The following is a 20,650-nucleotide window of genomic DNA, read 5'->3' as shown; positions in this document are numbered from 1 at the left end:
AGTCTGAGCTGTGTCCTCAGGACTTGGTGTTATTGGGAAATTGAAGAGCTCTATGGGCAGGGGGCCCACATCCTTTTCATCGATAAGCTTACCCCTGCTCCTTTGTTCTGTGCATTTACAAGGTGTGATAGGAGGCATTTTGTACACCCCAGCTCTGGGTGGTGGGAAGCACGGCCCAGGTTGCTGAGGGCCCATGGGGGCTGGGCCGGGCTGTGTTTCCCAGGGCTGTATTCCTGGTGCGGCATAAGTCCACTCGGCAGCGCTTTGCCATGAAGAAGGTCAACAAGCAGAACTTGATCCTACGGAACCAGATCCAGCAGGCCTTCGTGGAGCGTGACATACTGACTTTTGCCGAGAACCCCTTTGTCGTCAGCATGTTCTGCTCCTTTGAGACCAAGCGCCACCTGTGCATGGTGATGGAGTATGTGGAAGGTACTGGGGGAAGGGTGACCTGGCATGGAAGCCAAGGCACAACATGAGGCTTAGCCCTGAGCTAGGACCAACAGCTTTGAATAGGGGTGAAGTTTCAGAGCCCAGCTTCCCAATCTCTCTTTGGCATTGGTTTCTGCCTTAGGATCTCAGAGACCATTTGGCCATGGTGGGCACAAATCTCCCTGCCCCTCATAGGGAGAGGCTTCTGGAGCAGTAGCTGCCATGCGGCTCCCCATGTCAGGTGCAAAGAGAGGCATTCTGGGACAAGATGTATCAGCCCAATAGCTGTAGAATCGTGCACCTCAGAGCCTGGACGGTCTCTACTGCTGGCGTCAGGCAGGAACAAAGGAGGTAGCAGAGCCACATAGCCCAAGGTTACGTGCTGGGAGGACTGTATCTGGACCCTCAGAAGAAAGGAATGCCATTGGCCTGGCTCATGGCTTATGAAGGGATCACCCCTTGAGAACACAAAATGTTCTGGGGATGGAATAAAAGAGCATCATGGGGCATATGGGGGAGAGAGAGCAGTTTTGCCAGTGGCCTTCCCACTTCCCTTCTCGCTGCTGTGTACAACTGCCAAAGATATTTTGCCTAAGGCTTAAAGTTGAAACACAAAACTCCCCTTTTAATTCAGGGTACATGCTGAGAGTTTATGGTGTTATCTTACTGGAAAACCAGAGGATAGTTGTCAGGAAGAAAATAAGTGAACAAATGCTGAAGTCTCGGTCAGATGTGTTTATAATATACAGGACTCATACCCTAAAATAACGCAGCTGCATCCCTGCAAATCCACTCACAAGTACGGAAGCCTGGGTTCCTACCCTCTCTGGCCTGAACAGTGGCCCTGACAGCCATTGGCAGATTCACCATGCTGCCTACTTGTCTCCACACTCTGTCTGCCCCCATACCAGCGTTGGAAGGGCTAGATTCACAGTCTTTAGCACCAGGCTATTCTGTGAGGCTGTCTCCTCTGGGACCTCAGAGACTATAAAGCCTAAGACCATAGGGAACTGGATCCTTCCTTCATGGTAGCCTGGGCTTGTTGCAGGAGGAGACTGTGCTACTCTGCTGAAGAACATCGGGGCCCTGCCTGTGGACATGGTGCGTCTGTACTTCGCAGAAACCGTGCTAGCCCTGGAGTACTTACACAACTATGGCATCGTGCACCGTGACCTCAAGCCTGACAAGTATGCCCACACTCTTGGTTCCTTGTCCAGGGTCTCTCTTGGATCTCTAAATAGATGGAGGCAGACACAGCATGTTTGAATCTATCCTAGAATGGATGCTAGGAAATAGTGCTCTTGTGGGTGTCCGTCTAGGCCTAGTACTCTAGCCCCTGACCACCCCAGATGCAAAGACCATTGCCAATAAGTCTGGCAGGCACATAAGACTTCGGTGACATGTAAGAATCACTGAGAAGCTCCACTAAAGAAACCAAGCAGGAACGAAAGAATCGGCACATCTAGTAGATGGATAAACAAGTGTTCTAACATTTACTGGCCTCTCTGGGCCAAGCACTATAATCTGGACTGTAAAATAGTCCCTGGCCTATAGAACATAAGTTTAGTATGGGAACAGAAGTATCTGAGTATAGGCTGCTTCTCGGAAGGCATAAGTCAGATGGAAAAGGTGAGAGGAGCTTTCTAAAGCCAGGAAACAGGATTTGCAAAGGCACCCACCCAGGTGTGAGAGAATGAGACCTAGGAACTACAGTATGTGGAAATGGAGATCGTTAATTGGTCAGAGTAGTAAGAGAGAAGGCTGGAGAGATAGGCAGGGATTAGATCATCAGGGTTCTTTTTGTTAGGTTTGGGTTTTATTTTAAAGGGTTGGAGGCACCTGGGTGACTCAGTTGGTTAAGTGTCCAACTTCAGCTCAGGTCACAATCTCACAATTCATGAGTTCGAACCCCCATGTCGGGCTCTGTGCTGACAGCTCAGAGCCTTGGAGCCTACTTCAGATTCTGTGTCTCCTACTCTCTTTCTGCCCCTCCCCATTCACTCTCTGTCTCTCCCTCTGTCTCTCTCAAAAATAAACATTAAAATAAAATAAAATAAAATAAAATAAAATAAAATAAAATAATAAAAAATAAAGGGTCCTAACAAGTTTTCAAAGGGCCTGTTAGCCAAAGGTATGATAGAATAGACAGATTTTAGTTTAGGTTTAGAGAGTCCACTGTGCAGTGGAAAAGGTGGTGAGGCTGTTGCAGTAGATCAGGCCCAAAACAACCATACCTGCAGGATGCAGAAGAGAGGGGATAGTGTTAAGAAGTAGAAAGGAAACCAAAAGGTTGGGGTGGGTGGTGGAAGAGAAGCAGGGGAGCAGGAGTCTGGGATGTCATCCAGACTTCTAGCTCAGGACTAATGCATGGGGAATAGCCTCTTTTGTGAAAAGTGGCTTTGACACTAGACAGACCTGAGTTCAAATGACCCGTTGTTAACTCTGTGAGTTTGGGTCTTTTCATTAAACCTCTCTGAACCTCATGTTCCTCCTCTTAAAAAATTGGGGATAATTTTTTAATTATTTTATTAATTATTTTATTAATTATTCATTATTCATTATCAATTATTAATCAACTGTTTTTAATTAATAATTAATTATTTAATTTATTTTTTAATTATTAATACTGGTCTTTGTTGCATTAGTTACTGTGAAAGACCTTTTGGGAGCCAGGATATTTTTATAAGTAATAAACTACTTGTCACAGAACTCAGAGATAACAAAAATCATTTTCTGAGAAGACCACTTAGGCGGTGTGACTCTGTTTTGGACAGGTTGAGTTCATGGTGTCCATAAGACATCTGGGCAGTTAGTAGTCATGAAACTCATAAAAGAAGTCAGATGCTGATTTGGGAATCAGAATAAAGGGGTGGCAGGGTGAAGCCTTTGTCATGAAATGAAATGGTCCCAGCAGAGTATGTAATGGGAGAACAGAGAGACCATTCTCTGTGAGATCTTATTTCTGGTTTCTCCCAATCAACCCTCCTTTAAAACCAGCTGTGGAGAGGTGCCTGGGTGGTGCGGTGAGTTAAGTGACCAACTCTTGATCTTGGCTCAGGTCATGATCTCACAGTTCATGAGTTCAAGCCCCAGCATCAGGCTCTGCGCCGACAGAGCAAAACCTGCTCGGGATTCTGTCTCTCCTGTCTGCCCCTCCCCTGCTTGTTCTCTCTCTGTCTCTCTCTGTCTCTCTCAAAATAAATAAGCTTTAAAAAATTTTAAAACCAGCTGTGTACATGGAGCAAGATGATTCACCCCTTTCGCCTCTCCCTGAGTCTGGGTATCGTGAGACACCCAGTGAGAAAAGAGGGCTGGGTATGGCTAGAGCCTTGGGATGCGGCTGATCTTTCTGTGGAAGAAAGTCAGTCCGTCAGCTGGCTGGTACCTGCCCCCAGCATAGAATACAGTTGAGGGGAGTAAACATTAATGAGTTGGGGGAATGGGAAAAAGGCAGGTTAGTTCTTGTGCACAATGTAGTACTCACAAAGCCAGAGATTTTTTTTTTCATAGGGGCCGGTCTCCTTGATGAAGCTACCCTGCTTATATCCCACAGGAACCCTGTGGAAGCCTGACTGGGAAATTTTGGCATATAAAAAATCAGCACTCTTAGAAAACTAGGAAATAACCCTATACTTTTGTTTCTCTGGTTTCCCAGCCTCCTGATTACATCCATGGGGCACATCAAGCTTACTGACTTTGGCCTTTCTAAAATTGGCCTCATGAGCCTGACAACAAACTTGTATGAGGGCCACATTGAAAAGGATGCCCGGGAGTTCCTGGACAAGCAGGTACAGAAGGATAGTTGAGACCTTGGGAGTTGAGTTCCAGACTTCAGAATAAGGGTAGGGGGCCATATACTTAGCTAGATATTAAGACTGGGAGCTCCTATCTTTTCCACCTTTTGGTTCCACGGAGGTATTGAGGTAGGTAGCACATTTGGAAAATAGGGTGGGCCACAAGAATCATATGGATATAAAATCCAAAATCATCTTCCTCAGGGTTTGGAGAAAATAGGTCGTATAACCATTGTTACTCTCAGAGACTAACCTGAGATTTGTCCTGAACCTCCTATAGCCTCGGTCAAGGGCAAGGCTCTTCTGGAGCCTGTTCTTGGAACACTGCTCCAAGTCTCCACTGGATTATGGTCCAGCTTCTTGAGAGTAGCCTCTGGATGTTCCTTGATTTGACAGTTCAGGTTGTGATTATTTGCAAGTCCCTGTAGTAGTCATGTGACTAAGTATAGGGTCTGTCCTTTGAGAGGCTGGAGGGCAGAGGCCAGTTATGGGAACAAGATGCCAGAAAGAGTTGTTAAGGGCTCAGGGAGTGGTTGTTCCAGGCTAGAAGTGTATGTTTTGGTCAGTTAGGAAGTATGTAAATTCACTCCACCAACAGTTCCAAATCCGATACCCTGGGTTCCTATTGATCTTGTTCTTTAACCAAAGTAAGCCAAGTCTTCCTTCAGAGACTTTCTTCTCCAGAGGTGGGGACATCCCCACTTCTTCAGCCATTATGCCAATGAGCTACCTCAGGATGCTGAGCCAGCCTGGCTTCTCTGTGCCCAGGTATGCGGGACCCCGGAGTACATTGCGCCTGAGGTGATCCTGCGTCAGGGCTATGGGAAGCCAGTGGACTGGTGGGCCATGGGCATAATCCTGTATGAGTTCCTGGTGGGTTGCGTCCCTTTCTTTGGAGATACTCCGGAGGAGCTCTTTGGGCAAGTGATCAGTGGTAGGTACCATCACCCTGGCATACTGGGGAGACAGAGTCTGGATCCACAAATATGATTTACACATGCACCTGTGAGGCTTATGAGTTCTTGTTCTGAATTTGTGTGTATGTGTAGTATGTTTGCCTCTTAGATGCGAATGTGTGTGGGTACATGTGCACTGTGTGTGTCATGTGGGGCTTGTTCCATTTGTGTTCATCTATCCCCCATATGCCTGTGTTGTGTATGTGTGAGTATACTAGTGTCTGAAGTGTAAAGGCAGGGTGAGCTGGAGCTTCAGGACAGGGGAAGTCCTGGATCGAGAGCAAGCTTCGGGCTAGGGTATGTGCGACCCCCTAGGAGGGCAGGGACCTATAGAACTTAAGGAGTTGGGTCCTGGGCAAGGCTTTCAGTGGCTCTGGGCTGGGCCCGTTATGCCTCCCTACCCATGTCTTACCATAGAACCCTCTTCTTTATCTCCCCACTCTGCCTGCCTGCAACCTCTGAGACCCTTCTCTAAACCACTCCTTCCCTCTTACCCCCAACTCTTCAGATGAGATTGTGTGGCCTGAGGGGGAGGATGCACTGCCGCCAGATGCCCAGGACCTCACCTCTAAACTGCTCCACCAGAACCCTCTGGAGAGATTGGGTGCAGGTAGGACAGGCCCCACTGACCTTTCTCACAACTTGGAAGAGGGAAGAGGGAGGTTGAGTCCATGCAACCGGGAAGCTCAGGCTTCAGATATGGGCAGCGCATCTGATCCTGAGACTGCCCTGCTCCTGTGAGCACAAGGAGAAAGGTGCCATAGCCGAGGCATTCAGGACTGGCCTCTTGAGGTCTGGGTTCTCACTGGACTTGCTGGCCTGGACTCCACACAGCTCATCCTGCGCCTCGCCCACACCCTCCCTGTCCACAGGCAGTGCTTTTGAGGTGAAGCAGCATCCGTTCTTTACTGGTCTGGACTGGACAGGACTTCTTCGCCAGAAGGCTGAATTTATTCCTCAACTGGAGTCAGAGGATGATACCAGCTACTTTGACAGTAAGGCCACTGGTGGGATGGGGAGAAGTGGGGATCCTACCTGTTTGCCCAGAAACACCTGTGCACCCTCCACTTGGTACTGGGAGTCACTTCTCCAGCCCTCTGAGGTCTGATAAAGGTCAAAAGGAGGCACCACCCAGGGCCTCTAAAGGGAACTGTCCTGTGTGTCTAACCCAGCCCGCTCTGAGCGCTACCACCACGTGGACTCAGAGGATGAGGAAGAAGTGAGTGAGGATGGCTGCCTGGAGATCCGCCAGTTCTCATCGTGCTCTCCAAGGTTCAGCAAGGTGCGATGGAGCAGGCCCAGGCTGGGGAGGACTGGGAGAAGAGGACCTGTCAAGGAATATGCCTGGGCAGGTTGGGGGGAGCATGTGACGGGGCTGCCCCTAGGAAAAGAGGAAGAAGGGGCCCAGCCTGCATATGACAGATATCGCAAGAACCACTCCAGGCCCTGACATCAGAGATGCCAGGGGTGAGGCCCAGTCAGGCCAGTGGAATAGCCGCTTCCTCGAATTGTTCATCTGGTATGGAGGAGGGAAGGGGAAAACTGGTTCCAATTCCTGGGTTTCAGGTGCCAAGGATACTTTTGGGAGGTGTGGCTGTTGGGGCCTGTCCCTGGCACAGACTCTGTGCCCACAGGTGTACAGTAGCATGGAGCGGCTGTCCCTGCTTGAGGAGCGCCGGGCACCACCCCCCACCAAGCGCAGCCTGAGTGAGGAGAAGGACGACCGCTCTGATGGCCTGGCAGGGCTGAAGGGCCGAGACTGGAGCTGGGTGATTGGCTCCCCTGAGATGTGAGCACCCAGAATCCACCTAGGGTGGGCAGCATAGCCATCCATTAGTTGTTACAGATCATGGGCGAGATTCAGATGCTGGGGGGCAGTGCTGGTGGCAGTGAGGGGGTATCCCAGGGATGGCTGCTGAAGGGAATGTCAGAGGAAAAAAGTTCTATGACTTACAACTCTTGTGAGCCCCTCAGGAAGCCTGAGCTGGAGGAAGGAGACCACCTGCCTGTCTCACCCTGGGCCTTGTGTCTCACAGATTGCGGAAGAGGCTGTCAGTGTCAGAGTCATCCCACACGGAGAGCGACTCAAGCCCTCCACTGACAGTGCGACGCCGCTGCTCAGGTCTCCTGGATGCTCCTCACTTCCCTGAGGGCCCTGAGGAGGCTAGCAGCACCCCCAGGAGGCAGCAGCTGGAGGGTACATGGCTTCTGACACCCCCATCTGGAGAAGGGGTATCTGGGCCTGTCCCTGAACGGCCAGTAGAGCGGCGACTGAAGCTAGATGAGGAGCCTGTTGGCCAGAGCTGCAGCTCCAGTCCAGGTGTGGCCCAGCAGGTGGCCAGGAGGCCTGGAATGGAGGACGCTGCAGGCAGGCAGGGGGGTGAGGCTCCACTGCATTGCAGGTTTCAGTGCTCACTTGGGCCCACAGCTCTGGAGACTCGAGGAGGCCGTGGGACCCCACAGCTGACTGAGGGAGCCACAGCCAAGGCCATCAGTGACCTGGCGGTACGCAGGGCCCGCCACCGACTGCTCTCCGGGGACTCAGCAGAAAAGCGCACCACTCGCCCCATCAACAAAGTGATCAAGTCTGCCTCAGCCACAACCCTGTCCCTCCTCATTCCTACAGGTAAGCCCCCCCAGGGAACTAGGATAAAAATCACAGGAAGGGCCCTGGAATCTCTGTGGGCCTTTGGCAGGGTCTGCACATGGCAGGTATCTGAGAGACTGTGTGTCACTGCTGCCTCCTTGTTAGGAGATGAGAGGTCTCTAAAAGTGTACATTGGTGTCAGGTTGTGTGTGCATATGCCACAAGGCGAGATGGCACTATGTAATGAGTGCAGGCTCTGAGGCAGAGAGCTTACATTCAGATCCTGGCTCCTGACCTTGACAAAGTTGCTTAACCTCTCTGAGTTTCAAGTTCCTCATCAAAAATCGTAGAACTTACTAGTGGTAGCTCGTAGGGTAATTGGGACGTATGAATACGTACAGAGAGCGTATATGACCCCTGATGGATACAAGTATGTATTCAGTAAGTGCTAGCTGCCATCACCTCCTGGGCCAAGGGGGGTGGTTTGGGCATGGGAGGGGCTTTGCTGCTCTTGAGTCTGTGGTGAAGACAGCCCTGGGCTTAGTCTCTGCCTGTGACTACAGCTGTGAGGCATCAGCAGCCTAGCCTAGATGGAGCTGGGCTGGAAGTATGGCCAGGCCAGGGTCCTCTGACCTGCTCAGTCCTGTCTTTCCTTCTCCAGAACACACCTGCTCTCCATTGGCCAGCCCCATGTCCCCACATTCCCAGTCATCCAACCCATCATCCAGGGACTCTTCTCCAAGCAGGGACTTTTTGCCAGCCCTCAGCAGCTCGAGGCCCCCCATCGTCATCCACCGAGCTGGCAAGAAGTATGGCTTCACCTTGCGGGCCATCCGTGTCTACATGGGTGACTCAGACGTCTACACTGTGCACCACATGGTGTGGGTATGTCTGGCCATCCAGACCTGTTGTCTCCCAGTTTTGTCATTGTTCTGCCTTCCCCCTATCAGGGCCTGTCTGTCCCTGCTTCTTTCCCTGCCTAAACTATCCTCAGGATATAAAGTGGGGGTGGGGAACAGCAGAACCAGGCCCCACACTTTACACTCAGGGTCCAGGCTGAGGACTGTTATCTCCCTGGGGCAGCACGTGGAAGATGGAGGTCCAGCAAGTGAGGCAGGACTTCGTCAGGGTGACCTCATCACTCATGTCAACGGGGAGCCTGTGCATGGACTGGTGCACACAGAAGTGGTGGAGCTGATTCTGAAGGTTAGTGCTGGGTATGCTACCTGACGTGGTCCCCCAGTGACCCTGCCTTATAAATCTATGACTTACTACGGGGAATTGGGAGAGTTGGGTGCACACACCCATGGCACTGAGGACAAACGCACCCATAGCAGTGGGCTTTTGCTGGAAAGCAGCGTTCTCACTGACCAAGGCCCAGGGATCCTTCTGAGCCATGGATAGGACTGAAGAACAAGACAAATGAGCCTCTTCTCCACTTTCCCAACCCTAAACTGTCCAGGCTCCAGTTGGAGCCATTTCCTAATCTGTGAAGTGGGAAGACAGGCCTATGGTTCACACCTGTCAATGTAGGGACAAAAGCTAGAGCTGTGGGGTAGCCATGCCTGAGGGTGAGGGTAGGAGCAAAAATATGTTCCCTGCCTTAGCCTGGGTTCACGCTCTGTTCCCCAGAGTGGAAACAAGGTGTCTATTTCAACAACGCCCTTGGAGAACACATCCATTAAAGTGGGGCCAGCTCGGAAGGGCAGCTATAAGGCCAAGATGGCCCGAAGGAGCAAGCGGAACCGGGGCAAAGATGGGCAAGAAAGGTGAGCATGACTGAGCCACCTAGGTGCTCATGTGTGCTCGGAGCCCTGGCTATTGGGCCCAGTATATGCTATGCCTCGTGCACCAACTCACACAGCCCTTGACTCTTGTCTCTGCAGCAAAAAAAGGAGCTCCCTGTTCCGGAAGATCACCAAGCAGGCATCCCTGTTGCACACCAGCCGTAGCCTTTCCTCCCTTAACCGCTCCTTATCATCAGGGGAGAGCGGGCCAGGCTCTCCTACACACAGCCACAGCCTTTCCCCCCGATCTCCCACTCAGGGCTACCGGGTGACCCCTGATGCTCTGCATTCAGGTATGAAGTGCTCCCTGCACATCACAGAGACAGCCCCTGGGAGGTAGGAAAGAGCCTATAGGCCCTCTGTGCTTCTCTGCGGCCCCACTCTGAAACTCCTTCACCCTACCCCCTGAAAGACTCAGCAGTCCTAGGGAGGAGGTGACAGGGGTGGAGGGTGACTTTATTTCTGTAGCCTGGGCTCTGGTTCACTGGCTAGGGTCACCTTGATGATCCTGGGACATTCTAGGGCTAGCCCTGCCTTGCCCCTCAGTCACTTCTATCAGCTAACATTGTTCTGCCTTTGTGTGTCTGTCTGTGTGTGCAAAGTGGGAGGAAATTCATCACAGAGCAGCTCCCCCAGCTCCAGCGTGCCCAGTTCTCCAGCCGGCTCTGGGCACACACGACCCAGCTCCCTGCACGGCCTGGCACCCAAGCTCCAGCGCCAGTACCGCTCTCCGCGGCGCAAGTCGGCCGGCAGCATCCCTCTGTCACCGCTGGCCCATACCCCTTCCCCACCGCCAGCAGCTTCACCCCAGCGCTCCCCATCACCCCTTTCTGGACATGGAGCCCAGGCATTCCCCACCAAGCTTCACTTGTCGCCTCCTCTGGGCAGGCAGCTCTCACGACCCAAGAGTGCAGAGCCGCCCCGCTCACCACTACTTAAGAGGGTACAGTCAGCTGAGAAACTGGCAGCTGCGCTTGCTGCTTCCGAGAAGAAGCTAGCCACTTCTCGGAAGCATAGCCTTGACCTGCCCCACCCCGAGCTAAAGAAGGAACTGCCGCCCAGGGAAGTCAGCCCTCTAGAGGTGGTTGGGACCAGGAGTGTGCTGTCTGGGAAAGGGTCACTGCCAGGGAAGGGGGTGCTGCAGCCTTCTCCCTCATGGGCCCTAGGCGCTCTCCGACAGGACCGGGCTGAACGGCGAGAGTCGCTGCAGAAGCAGGAAGCCATCCGTGAGGTTGACTCTTCAGAGGATGACGCCGAGGAGGGGCCGGAGAACAGCCAAGGTGTACAGGAACCGAGCTTGGCACCAAGCCCAGAAGTGGGCCGGGACCCACCCCTCAGAGGAGCAGGAGAGGGTGAGGAAGAGGATGCCTTCTTGTCTAGGGACCCCAAGAGCCAGGGCTCAGCGGCCCCAGGCCTGTTGACAGAGATCACACTGAAGGATCCCGGAATGGAAGGCCCTAGTGTCCCCCAGAGGAGGCTTGGGATCCCACAAGCCTTTGAGGAGGCTGCCAGCTCCTCATCACCGGCCCCCAGCCTAGGTAAGGCTGGACCCACAGACCCTATCCCTCCTGAAGGCTGCTGGAAGGCCCAGCACTTCCATACCCAGGCACTAACAGCACTTTGTCCTAGCTCTTCAGGACTTCTCCCTACCAGTCCCTCTGCTGTCGCCTCGACCTCTGGAGAGCCAGGCCCATGGGCCTGGAAATTTCTTATTGAGGGTCCAGACAGGGCATCCCCAAGCAGAAAGGCAACAATGGAAGGTGGGATGGCCAGCTCCCAGGATTTGGAAACCATAACTCCAGTCCACTCAGAGAACCTGTCTCCCAGACAGGAGGTGAAGTCATGGCCACCTGGTGCCCCTGGGCCGGTCCATCCACCTTGTGAGTTTCCCCGCCAAACCTGGCTGTGGGAGCCCGAATGTGCACAAATAGAGAAAGAGGAGCCAGCCCTGGGCATCACCAAAGTGCCTGATGCCTCAGGTGATAGGAAGCAGGACATTCCACGAAGAAGCTGCCCTCTCACCCAGGAGCCTGGGCCCAGCCTGCTCCGGAGAGGCCGAGACCCAACAGGCCCTCAAAAGCATCAGGACTTGGCATTGGTGCCTGATGAGCTTTTAAAGCAAACCTAACAGTCGTTTGCCATTTCTTGCACTCAGATCTGTGTAATACATGCTCTTGGAAACCATCTTTGTCTTGTTTCTTTCAGTCAACACAAATGTAACTCAAGGTCTTTGTTACTGCTGAGAATAGAGTGGTGAATAACACACTTTTCCCCTGTCAGGGGAGGGTTGCCTAAGCCCAATGTGGCTTCTCAGAGACTGCGACGTCTGAGCTCCAACCTCCAGGACAGATGATAGTAGTTTGCTGGGTTAGAAGAGTGGGGGGGCATTAGTCTGAGTATCCAAGCAAAAAGTACAGCACTTGCCATATACTTGGTATATTCAAGAAACAGAAAACAAAGTGGAAATGGGTCTAGTGAGTTTGGCAGGGCCATATTTAATGATCTTCCAAGAGCTTAGACTTTCTGTAAGTGATGGGGAGTTATAGAAGACCCCTTAGCAACTAATATTCTGGCTTTATAGAGGAGGGAACTTGGGTTTTCAGATATTAACATAGCTTGGGCACAATTACAATTAGAACGTAGGTCTTTCCTGACTCCACAACCCATATTTATCTCCTAACTTGGAGTGTTTCATGGCCAGACGATGAGGTAGAAGGAGGTGAAGAGTTAAACTTGGGATATATTTGAGGTACTTGAGGGACATTCAGAAGGTAACTGGATGCATGGGCCTGGAACTCAGTAGGAAAATCTGGATTGAAGATAGAAATTTGAGAGCCATCAATGTATCAATAGTGATACATTGAGGAACACTAGCATTTAAGGCAAATAAAGAGGACTTAGAAACAGCAGCAAGAAGAGAATCCTAAAATCCAAGAGAGGGAAGAGTTTTGAAATGAAGGGAGAAATGACTTGTTAAAACACTGAAAGCCCATTTGAGGTGAAAATACAGAGATGCCTTAATGTCTGTAGCCAGTAAGCCCTTCCTGGGCTTTTGTCAGATGGGCCTTAGCAACGGAAGTAGACGTTACCAAGGTGGATGGCCCCCAGTGAGTGGGACTGCATTGGCGGGTGGGTGAGCAGGTGGTGTGGGAGGGGAGAGGACATCTATGGGGCCATTGTGTTGGAGGAGTCAGGAGATGGCATCACAGGAGCAGAAAGTAAGGCTGTGGTGGAGTACCTCCATAGTGATGGAGGACTTCAAACTGTGGCCTTGCACTAATTGTCCCATAATCCAATGCCCAGGTTTGAAGGAGAGGCGTCCAGAGGACTGGAGACAGGAAAATGCCTCAGGGCCACTGGCTGGGTGCCTCCTGCACCCTTCAACTCATTGTCACCTTGCATGGAGAAGGCTGTGGCCGCCAGAGGGCGTACCCTGCCTGTGGCGCCAGAGTCCACAAGTAGATGTCTGGCCCCTCAGCCTTCAGTCCCTTCTTGAACTCACTTCCTCTTTCCTTCAGTCATTCATTGGCAGCAGACCCTCAGCCAGCCTGTACTGGACACTGAGAACACAGGTAACTGGTTGCCTGGGGGAGCCTCCCATGTAGATCAGGATCTGGTTAGAAGCACCGTAATACCACAGGTGAAGGAGGTGGGGGCAAGCACATCTTGCAACAGTTTGTGGGAGGGAGGAACTACCTCTCTTAGGTTAGAAGTGGGGGGTGATTGAGGAAAGAGTAGGCACAGAGATGCTAAGCATCCTGTAATGCACAAGGCAGCTGTCTCAAGTGCCAGTGGTGTTCTCTTTGAGAAACATCACTAGATTAGCCTGAGGGGAGGGGTTTCTGAAAGACAACTGCACAAAAGTGTTATAATCACATTTATGTTTTAGAATATCACCGGCTTCAGTATATAAGGAAGGCTCTAGTGGAATAAGCAGACCAGAGAGAAAATGATGTAGTGATCCATTATGGTGGTCTGAAATACTAGGAAAACCTTGATGGGAAGTGTAGTAGCTGGACACAGATTTGACAACTACCAGCAAATAGTTGGTAAAGCCATAGGAATAGATGGGGATTGTATAAAGAATAGTTGCAGAAGGAAGAAAACCCAAGACATTGGGACTATCTGAAGGGAAGGAGCCAGGGAAGAATAACTGAAGTGGGGGATGAGATCCTGAACGTGGGAGAAACCAGACCATTTTAGGAATTCTGTGGTTTACGCTTAGAGCAATTGAAAATTAATGGTTTTACACAGGTTCAGATTTGTATTTTGAAAAGCTAACTCTGAAACATTAAAAAGGTGGGGGGCGGGGGGGGGATGGCCCCTAGGTGGCTCAGTTAAGCTTCGGACTTTGGCTCAGGTCATGATCTCATGGTTCGTGAGTTAAAGCTCTGCATTGGGTTCTGTGCTGACAGCTTGGAACCTGGAGCCTGCTTCAGATTTTCCCTCTCTCTCTGCCCACCCCCCCCCCCCCCCCCGATTTGCACTCTGTCTCTCTCTCTCTCTCTCTCTCAAAAATAAACATTAAAGAAAATTTTTTTAAAAGAAAGAAAAGCTAACTCTGGTTGTTATGAGAATATATCTGAGGGGGGCAAGAATGGAAGAAGGGAGGCCTTTGCAGTATTAAGGTTAGAGTGAAGCAATGAAGTGAAGCAATGTAGTTGGGGAGAAGTGAAGTCTTTGACATTTAGAAAGTAAAACTGATATGGGTTGGTGATGTTTTGTGTAGACAAGAAACAGGAAGGCCTTGTGGATGACTGCTGCATTTCTGGCTTACATAACCAGATGAATTTTATATTTCCACCCCGAAATGTGAAACAGTAGAAGAGAACCTGGGCTAAGTGGTGACCCTGTATGTGGTATGCTGTGAGGTGCCTCCCAATAGAGGACTGAGCAGCAGAAACAAAGATTTAATTGGCCTAAAGATGGTAGATGAAATCATGGATGTGGATAAAACTGCCAAGGAAAAAGACATCAGTGAGAAGGCAGCCAGAGGAGTCTGAAGAATTAAAAGGAACAGAGATGTAGGAGGAAAACCAGATGCTGTGTCATCATGGAGTCCAGGGGAGAGTTTTTCATGGCAAGTAGTCAATGATGATGGTTATTGAAGACCTCAAGGAAAGCAGCTTCAGCTGGTGATGGAACCTAAACTGAGATGGTGGAGGAGAGGAAATAAAGACAGATTTAGACAGTTTTTATAAATAGGTTTGGCTTTGAAGGGGGGGGCAAAGAGATGAAGGGATGTAGGATTCAGTAGAGGTCAGGAAGTGGACTGAGACACACCCAACCATGTTTCAATGTCAACAGATGACCCAGTCGAGAGAAAACAACAGTGAAAGAATTGATAACTGATCATGGGGGATTCCTGAGGAGGAGGGAGAAAATAGATACAAAAATACATGTGGAAAGGTTAGCTTTTAGTTGGAGGAGGGCCAGCTTTTGTAATTTAACAGGTGAGAGAGCAGTCATGTGGACATAGGTTTTAGGTTTGGTGGTAGGAAAGGGAATTCATAGCCAAGCATAGGTTTTCTCTGGAAACAAAGTTTGCAGTCCCTGTGGGACACTCAAGGCCCCAGTGGAGATATCCATACAGCAGGTGAAGTTCAGAAGACAGGACTAGGCTGGAGACAGTAATTTGAGTGTCCTATACAGAGAGTGGGAACAACTCAGGATCTGGGAAGATCCTCTATCAGTTCCTAGCATATAGGGAGAAAGGACATAGGCAAGATCATTTAGGGCAATGGACTACCCACTACCCAATCTGATTTGTAATTCACTACACACCTGGGTGGGGCCTGAGAGACTGCATGAAAACTGCAATGTCCTTTGCAAAGAGGTGGTCACATTTTGTTAATTATGTCCCTAACATAGAGAAACCTTAACAAAGTGCTGTGGCAGGAGGGTGACAAGGGCCTTGGGCAACAAACATTTACACCCCCAGAATAGACTCTGGAAACACTTTTATTTCCGGGTAGAAAGGTGTGATGAGAATCTGTACGCTGGACTTTCTAGTAGTTAGGAATGGGGCGAGAAGGAAACAACTCTCAGATTTAACTTTCTCGGGGTTGGTTTCTGAGTGTCCCTGTGTCCTGTGCTGGATGGAGATGTTGGCATCATGCCTGTTAGGGGCGACTTCCTCTTCTTGTTCAGGGGAGGAGGAGCGCCTTTCGTGGCCCCAGTTCAGCCCCAGGACCAATCTTTTGGTGCTCATGACAGAGAAGGTTTGGGAGTTTCAGGGCTTTCAACACCCTAATCCTCTGCTTGCCTCCCACCCCTAGGCCACCCTTTCATAGCATGAGGACAAAAGGTGCTTTATTGCAATGTTTTTATTGCATTACTGGAGCAAGTTGGCCAGACTGTTCCCTCTTGGGGAAGATAAACAAAAGACTGAAAAGTATCTCCCCCATCACCTTCCCCCCACCCTCCCCCACAACTGCACAGCAATGTCTGAACACATCTGGTGACAAGAACAATTTGCAAAAGTGGTCTAGGAACTACATTATGAACTGTCCCAACACAAGACATATAGTTGGCTTCTTTGTGAATCAGATATTTTTACATAAACTACATGGTTGGGATTTTTTTTTGTTTTTGTTTTTTTGTTTTTTTTTGTTTTGTTTTGTTTTGTTTTTGACTACATCAAAGACAGTAGAAGAATAGTTTTTCACAAGTAACAACAGGGCACCAAAGTCACATGCTGGAATTTGTAAGGAAACAAGGTTTGTCACAAGTGGCTGCAGCTACAGCAAGGATGAGCAGTTGGCAGCAGAGAGCTCAGCCAGGCCTCCATCTGCACCCTCTGCTTTGAGGCCACAAAAGCCTTATAGAGGCCTACTTTGGAGTCTTAACTGGCAACAAAGACCACCTCAAAAACCAAGAATTGTCCAGATGCAATTCTTGGCCCAAGAGGACCCATGGGGCTGGTTCCTTGCAGCAAGAAGAGGAGACCTATGGAAGACACCACATTTGGCTATCAATGCCTTTAGAGCACATGAGGTCCAAGGTAAGTGGGAGGTCCCAACAAGGCTTGGAGATGGAGTAAAGGTGGTATTAGGAAGTCCTCAACCTTGGCCAAATCAGTGGTAAGGACACAGCTAGCCTATACAGTCCTGAGGCCTGGCCAAGATTTAGCATCTATGATCAGGAAGAGACCAAGAGGACTGTTCTGTGATGAAATCTGTGCCTGGAAAAGATGGGCCTAGGACCTGTGTTCAGCAAGCCTCAAGCTGCTTCCATGCTGGTGGCTGGCTTCCCTAGCCAGAAAAACAACAAGCCCCTCTGGTCTTTGTCTCTTTACTCCCTGCTTCAGTGAGGCTGTAGTTAAGATGCCAAGAGAGAGAGTCCCAGGGTCCAAATCATGGGACAGGACACAGAGCTACACTCAGATGAAGGACCATGGAGTAAAAGAGCTGCATGCTACCCCTCCAAGTGGCTAGTAGACTGGTCCCCTATGCCATTTCCACTGGCTCAGGATCAAGCAAGTCATGTGGCAACTAGTCATAAAAGATATTTTCCAATTTCTCAAATGATCCCTAAGGCCTTAGTTCCCACAAAGCAACAAATTCAAGAATAAAAAACAGGAAAGAAAAAAGTGAAGGAATGTAGGACTAAAAAAGAAGAGTCCTTCTCTACAAGCCAGCCCTTATTCGAAGTGTAAATATTAGATGGTGTTAGCTCTCTCCCTACACACCCTTAATGTCTGCCTGAAAAGGAGCAACACATGGTTCAATGTCACAGGCATGTATCCTTACTCCTGTTTTATTTTAGAAGAGACACTCGGAACTCACTAAATTTTAGTACCAGAAAGGAGGGATTTCTTGCACCCAATCTTGAGCACCCAACTGCTTAGGCAGGTTCAATACCAGGTACAAGGCCTAGCAGCAACTAAGCTGATACTACTCAGTAAAACTTGCAAGATTTCAAGCTGGCAATGTGGAGAAGGGATGTGCAGTTGGCTATCGTTAAGGGCTTAAGTCAGAATGGGACACTGGAGGGAGGGGTTCATTTGTCTGCCTCACCTAATCCTGAAACTGCTATGTAACCAAAGAAAAACCAAAGATATGCCCTTTTCTTCCTATCCTCATCGTTAGTAACTCTGGAGGTCTTTCCAAAAATTGTAAGCTATTTTTACATCATGGTCCATTCTAGACCCTGTCACCAAGATAAGTGCTCAGGGAAAGCAGTGTTTCTTTCTTTCATCCCACAAATTAGAACTTTCCTAGGTAAGCCTTATGTACCAAGACCCGGATATTGGCTGCTTCTGTAGCTCAGCCAGGATGCCTGACTGCACAGCTTTGGACTCAAACAGCTGACTCACTCTGAACCTATTATGGTTCCAGGACTGGCTTGGAAGGCAGCTGGACTCTATTTGTTGAATGAGTGTGGACTGATGGGGGTGGGGCATAATGGAGGTAGGAGTAGATGCCTGCCTCCAACTCTGCTCGCTAGCTTCACTCAGCTGGAAGGTTTAAACCACATGGAGCAGAAGATTCCTGGCCTAAAATCAGGGTCACTGAAGCATGAGGACAGTCTGTGCACATCATCTTAATGGCAGGCTCACAAAAAGGCAAAGTGAAAAACTTCCAGATGGCTTTTACTAACAGTCTAAACTCCAAGCCATTATTTCTTCTCCTTGCAAAAGTTTCAGAAACCACTGTATGGAAGCACATGGGTGATGTAGATGACCCCCAGCCTCTGGGTCTGTGAATTATTGAGGTCCCTGACAACAGTCTGGCTCCCTTCCTGCTACAACCTTAGCCACCTAGATCTCCCCTAAGCCTTACCCAGCAAAGGAGAGGGAGATGAAGGGAAATTAAACCACGTTTACTGTTTCTGCAGGGCATTTAAACTTGGGGAAGCACATGTAAGACTGTTGTTCTATATCATTATTTGGTATATCAAGCCATCTAAAAGCACTGGATTGCACCTTTTCTTTACTCATACAAACAAGTTACAAAGGTTTCAAACAATAGATCATTCTTTTAAGGAAACACCACACAAGCACCAACTTCATTTTATGATTCAAAGCTCACCATGCCCACAAAAACAACACTATTCCTCATCTCTGAGAAACAAGGGTGGGGCAGAAGGAGTTGCACTGACCAATTTTAGTGTTTGCTAAAACTAACAAATTCTAGTTTTCCTTTCAAGTTTTGGTACAGAAGTGTGCATTCAGATACTAGTGCTGTCTTTTCCATCAGACCTTAGTCTGGCAACAAATATTATTCTGCTGAGATCAATTTGGTTTCTAAACATAATGCTTCTTTAGAGGAAGGAGCCACTGAGATGCTGACGCCTAACTTGTGTTAGTTAATAAAGTACCTCCAGTTGAAGGTGTTTTTACCCCCTTGACTAAGATTCTCTAAATGAAATCCCAAGCCTCCTCGTTTTCCTTTGGTTGTCTTTTTCACCAAATGCCATTCTACCACAGAACCAAAACAGACTTCTTTTTGGGAGGAAGTTAAGAGAGACCGCCAGATCAAAACAGAACTCCCCAAAGAGCCATGCCCCTGCCACATTCTCAGAGTCAAAGACCAAAAGAGGACAAGGACTCTTCAGAGATTTCCAGATATAAACCCCCACCCCCATCAAACCTAATACGTTCTGCTGAGGGTGCCTGGCTAAACAAAACAAAAACCCCAACGAAATAGGCTTTCCAGAAAACAACATCTGCTTCCAGCTCCCTATGTTGGTGCAGCGGCAGAGCGGAGTCTCAGAGAAGCTCAGGCTTCTTGCGCCCCCATCCTGGCAGGCTGCTTCTCGGCCTCTCCACATTCACAGGATCACTTCTTGTGCAAAACAAGCAGTCTATGTAGAAAGAATGCCCTCATAGTCTAATAAAAACTGTAGGAAAAAAATGCTAGAGAGCCACCTCTCTTCCCACTCCCTCTTTATCTGCAGAACGAGGGCATCTGTGCATGGACAGGGTAGGCAAGCCTGACATTGAGGGAGTCGTTGTGCTGAACAAGGGACGTCTGCTGGTAATGGAGCACCAGCTCCTTCAGCGAGCTGTACAGGTTGTAGGGCTCTGCGAAGCCATAGCCCCGAGCAGTGCTGTAGATCACACAGTGCTTCACTTCCCCATCGGCGCTGCCAAGATACAACACACAAACACCACAGGGAATTAGAGCAGGGATGATAAAGAGACCCTAAATGACCAAAAGTCTGAACAATTTTTCTGCAAAGGAAGAGGTTTAGCAGTAAATTTGTAAAATGTCACATCCATGTGTGTCCCCTCACCCCCCTTACAGACTTATCACAGAGGCACCTTTCACCTCCCACCAAGACATGGCAGAAGGAAAATGGATGGTGGCATATAATCACTAAGCTGTGAATCTTCGTGAGGCAAGATTGCACTGGAAAGAGAACCTTTTTTAAGTATACAAATCAGTGATTTTTTAGAATATTCACAAGGTTGTGGAAAAATTTCCAGAATATTGTCACTACCCTAAAAGAAACCATATACTCATTAGCAGTCACACTGTATCCCTCCTCCCCCTGGACCCTAACAAACACTAACCTACTTTCTGTCTCTATATGGATTTGCCTATTCTGGAATTTCACATAAATAGAACACACAATATTGTACAACCTTCTGCATCTGGTTTCTTTCACACTTAGCACATTTTCGAAGTTCGTCCATGTTGTAGCCTGCATCAGTTACTTCATCTTGTGGCCGCATAATATTCTGTCTGGATATACCACATTTTATTTATCCATTCATCGACTAATGGGACAAGTGGATTGTTTCTATTTTTTACTATTATGAATAATGTTGCTCAAACATTTGCCAAGTTTTTTTATGGATTATGTTTTTAGTTCTCTTGGATACAGAGCTAGGATATAGAGCTAGGGGTGGAACTGCTGAGTCATATGGTATCTCTTTTTAACTTTTTGAGAAACTGCCAAACTGTTTTCCAAAGTGGTTACACCATTTCATATTCCTGCCAGCAGTGTATGAGGGTTCCAATTGCTTTGCATCCTTGTCAACACTTGTTATTGTCCATCCTTTTTATTATAATCATTCTAGTATAATCTAGTATAATCTAGTATAATCTCATTGTGGTTCTGATTTGCACTTCCCTAAGGACTAAT

At 49.1% G+C, this 20,650-nt stretch overlaps 2 protein-coding genes across 8 annotated transcripts in view; one reads left to right on the top strand and one right to left on the bottom strand.

The window, feature by feature from the left end:
• MAST2 (microtubule associated serine/threonine kinase 2) overlaps positions 1-11,740 on the top strand; it is a 220,881-nt gene extending 209,141 nt beyond the window's left edge. For 2 of the 5 annotated variants that reach the window (XM_047869666.1, XM_047869665.1), the window contains 15 exons: positions 224-432; positions 1,481-1,619; positions 4,088-4,220; positions 4,995-5,160; positions 5,691-5,792; positions 6,055-6,177; positions 6,355-6,464; positions 6,817-6,971; positions 7,219-7,502; positions 7,611-7,808; positions 8,431-8,654; positions 8,853-8,975; positions 9,402-9,538; positions 9,656-9,849; positions 10,159-11,740. In XM_047869666.1, the coding sequence (XP_047725622.1) occupies positions 224-432; positions 1,481-1,619; positions 4,088-4,220; positions 4,995-5,160; positions 5,691-5,792; positions 6,055-6,177; positions 6,355-6,464; positions 6,817-6,971; positions 7,219-7,502; positions 7,611-7,808; positions 8,431-8,654; positions 8,853-8,975; positions 9,402-9,538; positions 9,656-9,849; positions 10,159-11,684 (3,823 nt within the window). In that variant the 3' untranslated portion in view covers positions 11,685-11,740. Of the gene's footprint in view, positions 1-223; positions 433-1,480; positions 1,620-4,087; positions 4,221-4,994; positions 5,161-5,690; positions 5,793-6,054; positions 6,178-6,354; positions 6,465-6,816; positions 6,972-7,218; positions 7,809-8,430; positions 8,655-8,852; positions 8,976-9,401; positions 9,539-9,655; positions 9,850-10,158 lie in introns of all 5 variants that reach the window. The other 3 variants (XM_047869664.1, XM_047869663.1, XM_047869667.1) reach the window with 2 other exon arrangements.
• Positions 11,741-15,904: 4,164 nt separating this feature from the next.
• The window catches only part of PIK3R3 (phosphoinositide-3-kinase regulatory subunit 3), a 151,992-nt gene continuing 147,246 nt past the window's right edge, over positions 15,905-20,650 (bottom strand). For 2 of the 3 annotated variants that reach the window (XM_047869669.1, XM_047869668.1), the window contains exon 10: positions 15,905-19,645. In XM_047869669.1, the coding sequence (XP_047725625.1) occupies positions 19,447-19,645 (199 nt within the window). In that variant the 3' untranslated portion in view covers positions 15,905-19,446. The remainder of the gene's footprint in view (positions 19,646-20,650) is intronic. The other variant, XM_047869671.1, reaches the window with a different exon arrangement.

The sequence above is a fragment of the Prionailurus viverrinus genome, chromosome C1, assembly GCF_022837055.1.
Source record: "Prionailurus viverrinus isolate Anna chromosome C1, UM_Priviv_1.0, whole genome shotgun sequence".
Lineage (NCBI taxonomy): Eukaryota > Metazoa > Chordata > Mammalia > Carnivora > Felidae > Prionailurus > Prionailurus viverrinus.
Note: the sequence above shows the minus strand (reverse complement) of the source record. Positions and strands in the feature narration are given on the sequence as shown.